Source organism: Diaphorina citri, unplaced genomic scaffold (genome assembly GCF_000475195.1).
Source record: "Diaphorina citri unplaced genomic scaffold, Diaci psyllid genome assembly version 1.1 scaffold481, whole genome shotgun sequence".
NCBI classification, from domain to species: Eukaryota; Metazoa; Arthropoda; class Insecta; order Hemiptera; family Psyllidae; genus Diaphorina; species Diaphorina citri.
The window spans coordinates 153784-163104 of NW_007377916.1; the positions used below are offsets into that span (position 1 = coordinate 153784).

General features: G+C 36.2%; 1 protein-coding gene across 1 annotated transcript in view; it reads right to left on the bottom strand.

Moving 5' to 3' along the window:
- Positions 1-7880, bottom strand: part of LOC103509280 (calcium/calmodulin-dependent protein kinase type II alpha chain) — a 132558-nt gene extending 124678 nt beyond the window's left edge. Inside the window, exon 1 of the mRNA XM_026823662.1 lies at positions 7567-7880. Coding sequence (XP_026679463.1) covers positions 7567-7631 — 65 coding nt within the window. The 5' untranslated portion in view covers positions 7632-7880. The remainder of the gene's footprint in view (positions 1-7566) is intronic.
- Between the last annotated feature and the right edge of the window lie 1441 nt (positions 7881-9321).

The following is a 9321-nucleotide window of genomic DNA, read 5'->3' on the forward strand; positions in this document are numbered from 1 at the left end:
AGAGGTATATTAGGGGGTAATTAAGGGGATAGTGGGAAAGGTATTATAGGGGGTAATTAAGGGGGACAGTGGGAAAGGTATTATAGGGGTTGATTAAAGGGATAGTGGGAAAGGTATTATAGGGGGGTGATTAAGGGGATAGTGGGAAAGGTATTATAGGGGGTAATTAAGGGGGACAGTGGGAAAGGTATTATAGGGGTTGATTAAAGGGATAGTGGGAAAGGTATTATAGGGGGGTGATTAAGTGGATAGTGGGAGGGAGGGGAGAGATATTAGAGGGAATGTAGGTAATGTTTAGAAGCACAGAAGCTTATTATAGGGAATAATATGGGGGGGAGGTTCATTATCTATTTGAGTCCCAGTTTTGGCAAGGATGTAGGTGAGGATAGAGGGGGGAAAATTGATAAGGAGATTAAAAAAAAATGCAGCTCTGGCAGCAAAATGTGGGACTCAAAATAAAAATAGTAAAATAAGTAGGTTTTTCTCCTCACTCTGAGGATAAGGTGCACCCTTCCATCCCCACTTTTTTTTTCCAAGTTGCCGAGGAAAATTGATAAGTAAGCTAAGAAACAATAGGTACCTATTGCAAAAATTGACAGTAAAAAAAAAAGCTTCAAAGAGAGTAGATAATTCCCTACCTAACAGCTACAGTTTAGTAGGTAATAGGTATCTACCTACAGTTACATTTCGGAGCAATCAGAATATCTTTTTTTATTCAGGGAGTGGGTGTATTTTATTTATTTATTCTTTTTTATCAAAGAAATTTAGAGTGCAAAATTGAAAATAACTAAAATCCAAATAAACAAATTTATTCTTAGAAAATTGTACACAAATTTTATTCTTTGTGTTTTCTCCAATAGAAGAGCATGTGTAGAGATTTGATTTTGGAAATTAATAAAATACATGTTGTAGATAAGTACAGGTATCTACCTATCTGTTTAAAATTTGAACTTCAAATTGAAGTGCGAGTACAGTCTACAGTCTCAAATATTTATAGTAAACCAGCATTGAGTATTTACCTACATATTCTACATTCATTTAGCACTACAACTACATCATGTAAACAAATACACATACATGTGTATTAATTTAGCAATTGCCAGATGTCAGAATAATTGATGATTCAGGTTCGAATCTCAAGATGACAAAAAAAAAGTCCCTGAGTCCGAGTATTTTAACCCCAATAACGCAGCCCTGGCTGAATTTTGAATGCAAGAAACTTTACCATAGGTGTTGGGTATGGGACTATAGGAATTTTGATATTTCAAGTCTGAATGTACCTTAGTTATTTATCGGTGTTATTACAATTAAATGTCAGCCTTTAAAATCGAGGTCTAGTTTTTTTATTATTATTATTTATTTCAACCCTGACAGTAAGTTTTTATGGGTGGGTAAAATCTTTGTAGGTATATTTCTAGGACAATGATCTGTTTAAAATTTGAACTTCAAATTGAAAAGCGAGTACAGTCTCAAATATTTATAGTAAACCAGCATTGAGTATTTACCTACATATTCTAAATTCATTTAGCACTACAACTACATCATGTAAACAAATACACATACATGTGTATTAATTTAGCAATTGCCAGATGTCAGAATAATTGATGACCAGTCACAGATTTGGTTCGGTAGTAGGTCTGTTTTCAGTCCAAATACTCATGTTGATAATATACAGATGTGAATCTTAGAGGATAAACAGAGTTTAAACCCACATAAATGATCGAAACTCCGAAGAAAGGTTAGGTGGAAGAGAACTTCGCACCGTACTAACCTGGGCCAAATAGAGTACACTCTGGTCCAAATGTCCGGAAACAGTGATAGCGGGTCCGGTTCCCGCCCGGGGCGTACCTTATCCTAAAAGTTCCACAGTCCAGCCTGTTGGGCTTGAAAGGTAGCGCGCCTGCCTTGTAAGCCCTAGGACGCATGTTCGATTCCCGCCCTGGGCGGACTTTATCCTAAATAGATAAGGTTCGTTTTCGCCATCTCGGAACGGGTTGCTTTCTCCTAGTAAGCCCTAGCACGCATGTTCGATTCCCGCCCTGGGCGGACTTTATCCTAAATAGATAAGGTTCGTTTTCGCCATCTCGGAACGGGTTGCTTTCTCCTACTAAGCCCTAGGACGCATGTTCGATTCCCGCCCTGGGCGGATAAGGTTCGTTTTCGCCATCTCGGAACGGGTTGCTTTCTCCTATCCTGTCCGCCTTCTCGATAAAAACTCCGTTGTCTTTTTCGTACCAATGAAACAACTGCTACATTAGACTCGTGTGGTCTGTCTCGTAGGAATCTTCACACAACCAAGTCCTGCCTGTCACGTCTAAGTTCAGTGCCTGGGATTCTCCCCATTTTCGCACAGCAGAAAATTCTTTCTGTTCGCAAAATGGCTTTCTTTTCGTTTTTATTATCATATTCATTGCCCACGTTCTTCTTGTAATTTTCTTTTTTCTCGTCTTCTGTGCTGAGATTTGCTGCCTTTGCGATTTCTGATGGCGAAGGAAGAGAAGGGGTTACTTAGGCAAATTGATAAGTTAAGTACTTGGGCAGATTTGTTCGCTCGTTTTCTTATATAGCCTTTGTGTTCCCTGTTTAAAATTTGAACTTCAAATTGAAGTGCGAGTACAGTCTCAAATATTTATAGTAAACCAGCATTGAGTATTTACCTACATATTCTACATTCATTCAGCACTACAACTACATCATGTAAACAAATACACATACATGTGTATTAATTTAGCAATTGCCAGATGTCAGAATAATTAATGACCAGTCACAGATTTGGTTCGGTAGTAGGTCTGTTTTCAGTCCAAATACTCATGTTGATAATATACAGATGTGAATCTTAGAGGAGGTAGGCACCTGACACTAGTACCAGTACCACATGAAAATATAAGGGTTTTATCTTCATCAGGCACCATGTTGTGTTTGTCCAATAGACTGTCTGTTGGTATAACATTCAATAATCAGAATAGGCTAAAAAAAGTGAATGTTACAAGAGGTTTTTTTTTTTGCATGATTAATAGCTTGGCCACTGCCACAGTCAGAGATTAAATTATATGATTAACTTTTAATCTTAGTAGATTAAGCAACAGATTAAAAGTTAAACATAGTTTGATCTCTGAGTGTGGCCCTAGCTATAATATGAATAACTATTCTGAAAGTTCCATCATCTATTGGGCTGACTGTTATGCCTATGGTCTATGGTACTACTAAGCTCTTACTCTTCTTATCACTGTTGTAATTGTTTGTCAAGCTACACAAACACAACCTTTGTGCAGTTAATTAAAATAGAAACAAATTATTATTGATAATGAATAGTTTATCATTACACAAGTGCAGAAAAGGAAATGTCAGCATAAGAACATTGGAAAAATGTTCTGAATGAAATAAAACAATTAAACACAGGCCTACTGAATATTTTCACAATATTGTAATACTTCTAAAAAAAAAAATCAGCATTGAAATGTAAATATAGAAATTAATTTGATAAGAAATTCATCTGTGTGGATGTATTTTTAGAATGAACACCATGCTATCACATAGTAATACATTACATAATTAGCATTAGATAGGCACATCATTATTATCTTAACAGGAATAGATAGATGTTATGGCAGAATGATCAGGCAGCTTAGAGGAGATGTAAATATTGTGGTTCCTTATCACCTATCAGAAATATGTTAGGACATGCAATCACAGAATGAACAACATGAGGAATTAATTTAAATAGAAGTACAAGTAGATGATGATAAAAAAACACACAAACATGAACACCATGCTATCACATAGTAATACATTACATAATTAGCATTAGATAGGCACATCATTATTATCTTAACAGGAATAGATAGATGTTATGGCAGAATGATCAGGCAGCTTAGAGGAGATGTAAATATTGTGGTTCCTTATCACCTATCAGAAATATGTTAGGTTGTTAGGACATGCAATCACAGAATGAACAACATGAGGAATTAATTTAAATAGAAGTACAAGTAGATGATGATAAAAAAACACACAAACTTGACTGTTATCCCTATGGTACTACTAAGCTCTTACTCTCATCACTATTGTAATTGTTTGTCAAGCTACACAAACACAACCTTTGTGCAGTTGATTAAAATAGAAACAAGAAATTATTATTGATAATGAATAGTTTATCACTACACAAGTGCAGAAAAGGAAATGTCAGCATAAGAACAATGGAAAAATGTTCTGAATGAAATAAAACAATTAAACACAGGCCTACTGAATATTTTCACAATATTGTAATACTTCTAAAAAAAAAATCAGCATTGAAATGTAAATATAGAAATTAATTTGATAAGAAATTCATCTGTGTGGATGTATTTTTAGAATGAACACCATGCTATCACATAGTAATACATTACATAATTAGCATTAGATAGGCACATCATTATTATCTTAACAGGAATAGATAGATGTTATGGCAGAATGATCAGGCAGCTTAGAGGAGATGAGAGATGTAAATATTGTGGTTCCTTATCACCTATCAGAAATATGTTAGGAGAAAACTTATCTCGGACGTAGAAAAAGAACTAGAAAAGAGGCTGGGGGAAACTGTTCAAGTTCATTTTTATCAATTTTCAAAAAAACGCACGAAAAGAAAATGAAGATTTTGAAATCAGTTTTGCCAACGTAAACTATTTTTTATCAGAAAAAAAAGTTACTAAAAAAATATTATTTTTTATCCTCCACCCTCTCGGAATAGATAATGCAGTATTTCTGTATTCTCTTGTCTCACCCATGAACTTCACTCCCCTATTTCACCCACACCAAACACTTTTCTTCTATAGTGCTGCAGAAGTGTTTAATTTATTGCAAGTAGGGCAACTTCCCCCAGACATGGCTGGAATAGGCAATAAAATATTCTATTGCTATTGCACATTTATTCGAGCTGATATAAGTATCAGGTTCTCCATGGAAATTCAAATATATGTAAAGAACTGACCTGGAGAGAAAACGAGTGAATTATTTAGACCCAATGAAACCTATACTTTGTACCTGAACATACATACAGTGTGATCGAAAAGTTTGCCGCCCGCCCCGAAAAAATGCCCATTGATAAGGAAATGAAGATATCCTCGCCCATTAATTTTGACAAAGGCTACGAAATTTTTGGAGCAGACAACTCATTAATTTTTAGCCCTATTAGGTGCCCAATTAAAAAAAAAAAAATACAAGGTACCCATGGAAATTTCACCGGTCTAATCTCCACAGGTGTACCACCCGCTTGACCCGCTATGGCTATGGTGGCCACACCCATTAAAAAAATTCAAGAACACCTTTATGATCGCACCCTGTATAAAAATCGACCTGTTTTAGGTAGGACTGTTAGCTGTTAGGTATTAAAACGTTTAGTTTGTTTGTGCACTTCGTGGGAAGATAAACACCTGATAGTTTTTGTTTATGTAATGTCTAAAGACATCCGTAAAAAAAAAAAGTCCATAAAGGTAGAAACACTCTACTATCACGTCACGTGAGCTCATGGGGAGTCGGAAAGTTTTGTACGTAGTTCAAATAGGTACCTAGGTGATTTTGTTCATCATAGCCACCTCACGTCACATGAGCTCAAGTGACGTGAATTTATGAGGAATGCTAAACTAGTTAGCTTGGAGGGCAGCACGCCTACCCTATAGGTTCGATTCCCTCCGGTGTTACAGTTTCCTCTATCAAACCTTTTGAAAAAGAAAATATTTAGTAGGTACGAAATCCTTAGTTTGTTTGTTTTTGTGTGTAGTAACTGGGTAAATTTTTAGTCAAATTGTGGAGCACCATATCCTAACGTAACGTAAAGTAGAATTTTTGAAAGGTTAATTTTTAGTCAAATCTGGGAGCACCAAACCATATCCTAACGTAACGTAAAGTAGAATTTTTGACAGGGTAAATTTTTAGTCAAATTGGGAGCAGCAAACCATACGGTACCCTAACGTAAAGTAGATCAATATACAACTCACATCAGTAAACCTTGAGGTCAATCCAGCTCATATTAAATATTGATGCACATAAAATACAGACTTACAAGGTGTAACGTGCTATCGAGTCAAAATGGGTGCTTGAAATATGCAACTCTTGTAAGTTTTAACAGAGGACAGGTAAAGTCCACACATAGTCGACGCCGTCGATCGATGTCGACTGAAACCATACACTGTCTCGACAACATAGATTCACCTCGTCGACTGAAGGCGTCGACTTTTTTTTTCTTAAATCTCCTTTTAGGGATGCTTTAGTCTAAAACACAAATAACCACGTACCAATGCGACGCGAAAGTTCAAGAGACAAACTGATAGAGTTTTTAACAGAGGATAGGTAAAGTCCACACATAGTCGACGCCGTCGATCGATGTCGACTGAAACCATACACTGTCTCGATAACATAGATTCCCTCGTCGACTGAAGGCGTCGACTTTTTTTTCTAAATCTCCTTTTAGGGATGCTTTAGTCTAAAACACAAATAACCACGTACCAATGCGACGCGAAAGTTCAAGAGACAAACTGATAGAGCAAATAAAAAAAACAAATGATTTTTTTGAAAAAAGAAAAACAATTTTTTAATAGGGAGAAAAAATTTACAAGAAGGTAGCCATTATCTATCTACTTTAAATAAGTTAATGGGACAAAAAAAAGCAGGGAATAAAAGATTTATGTACACATAAAATGGAAGGTACGATACCCAGAAAGAAAATAGTGTGAACGTATTCATCGGATTTCGAGGGGCTTGGGCTAGAAATTTTGGAAATCAGTCAGTTTTATTTAAAAACATAAAATAAAAATCTAAAATTAATTACTAGACCACAGCCTCATCCTAAAAGCAATGTAATTTACTAAATTAGTGTCCTCAATAGAGCACGTACCACGGTAGAAAGCCGGAAGAGAAAGCGCAAGAATACAATGCGCAACTGTGTTACTTGTCTTGTGTACTTGGAGTTACATGATAAAATTAATCAATACCATTTTTTTTTCCTCTCATATGCAGTATTTAAGTTCTTTAACCTGCGCAATGTACACCAGGGGAGAGCAGAAATGTGAAATATTTCGAGAGGTTAATTAAAATAATAAAAGAACACGTTTAATTAAGATAAAACTTTGAGTGACAAGGAAGAAAACTTATCTCGGACGTAGAAAAAGAACTAGAAAAGAGGCTGGGGGAAACTGTTCAAGTTCATTTTTATCAATTTTCAAAAAAACGCACGAAAAGAAAATGAAGATTTTGAAATCAGTTTTGCCAACGTAAACTATTTTTTATCAGAAAAAAAAAGTTACTAAAAAAATATTATTTTTTATCCTCCACCCTCTCGGAATAGATAATGCAGTATTTCTGTATTCTCTTGTCTCACCGAGGAGATGAGAGATGTAAATATTGTGGTTCCTTATCACCTATCAGAAATATGTTAGGACATGCAATCACAGAATGAACAACATGAGGAATTAATTTAATGAGAACACCAGAAACTAACCCGTTGAAATATTTGCAATCAAAAAACGAGTACAAATTTTTGTCGATGGTGGGATTCGAACCCGGGACCTTCTGTGATAAAAAAACACACAAACTTACTTTCCAAGTTCTTCTTTCAGATCATAGTTATCACTAAACCGAGTACAGGCTCCCGGGGCAGCCATGGTCAAGATTTTGTTTTAAACACCACTTGTGCAAAACGAAAAGGGGTTTTTTCAAAGCCCCCAAAAAGTTTTCATAAAGATTTTTATCTAGTCCACTAAAAAAATAGAACACTCGTCTGTGCCCGAGCTCCCACAATGCGCAACTGTGTTACTTGTCTTGTGTAGGTACTTGGAGTTACATGATAAAATTAATCAATACCATTTTTTTTTCCTCTCATATGCAGTATTTAAGTTCTTTAACCTGCGCAATGTACAAAAGATGGCGCGCCTTCGGAATCTGTTTCATGATGGGAGTTTAATGGCATTATACGATTACATTTTCCGAAATTTCATGAAAGGAGTTTGATGGTGGCATTCTACCTTTACCTTGGAAACTTGAGATTAGTACGAGAGTTAACTTTTGCGAAAATCTAGAGATACGAATTCGAGCATTACATGTGTGATGGTCAACTACGCTACGCCTCTGGGAGAAGGGGGATCGGTGATAAATTAGAAAGAAAGGAAACAACTAAAAGGAATAATATAAAGTCAGACATCGGGACAACCGAAAAGAAGACAAAGTTGAGAACAGCGGGGGAGCAGGAGGAAGGAAGCAAACTCTTGTTGACGATAAGAGAAAAGTTATGAAAAACAGAAAGAAAGGGAGAAACTAAGAGAGAGAGAAGAAAGTTACTAAAAAAATATTATTTTTTATCCTCCACCCTCTCGGAATAGATAATGCAGTATTTCTGTATTCTCTTGTCTCACCCATGAACTTCACTCCCCTATTTCACCCACACCAAACACTTTTCTTCTATAGTGCTGCAGAAGTGTTTAATTTATTGCAAGTAGGGCAACTTCCCCCAGACATGGCTGGAATAGGCAATAAAATATTCTATTGCTATTGCACTTGCACATTTATTCGAGCTGATATAGGTATGTATCAGGTTCTCCATGGAAATTCAAATAGATGTAAAGAACTGACCTGGAGAGAAAACGAGTGAATTATTTAGACCCAATGAAACAGAGGGAGAGAGAGAGAGGGAGGGAGAGAGGGAGAGAGAGAAAGGGACGAAAAAAAGAATGAGAGAAAGGGAGAGGAAGAGGAGATAAAGGGAAAGAAGGACGAAAGAAAGAGGAATATATTATGTATAGTAAGGAGTTATCTAAAATCAGTGCAAAAAAGGGGGAAATGAAGTTATAGGATAGGTACAAAATTACCTACAAGGCGTGAAAATCATAAAGTCAATTTAACAAAGCCCAAATACAATATTTGTATCAGGTTCTCCATGGAAATTCAAATAGATGTAAAGAACTGACCTGGAGAGAAAACGAGTGAATTATTTAGACCCAATGAAACAGTATCAGGTTCTCCATGGAAATTCAAATATATGTAAAGAACTGACCTGGAGAGAAAACGAGTGAATTATTTAGACCCAATGAAACCTATACTTTGTACCTGAACATACAGTGTGATCGAAAAGTTTGCCGCCCGCCCCGAAAAAATGCCCATTGATAAGGAAATGAAGATATCCTCGCCCATTAATTTTGACAAAGGCTACGAAATTTTTGGAGCAGACAACTCATTAATATTTAGCCCTATTAGGTGCCCCCCCCCCCCAAAAAAAATACAAGGGTTTATCTCCCACATGGTTGAACCACCCCTCTAATCCCATGGGCCACCTTTCAAGGTATCCCATGGATGGAACAT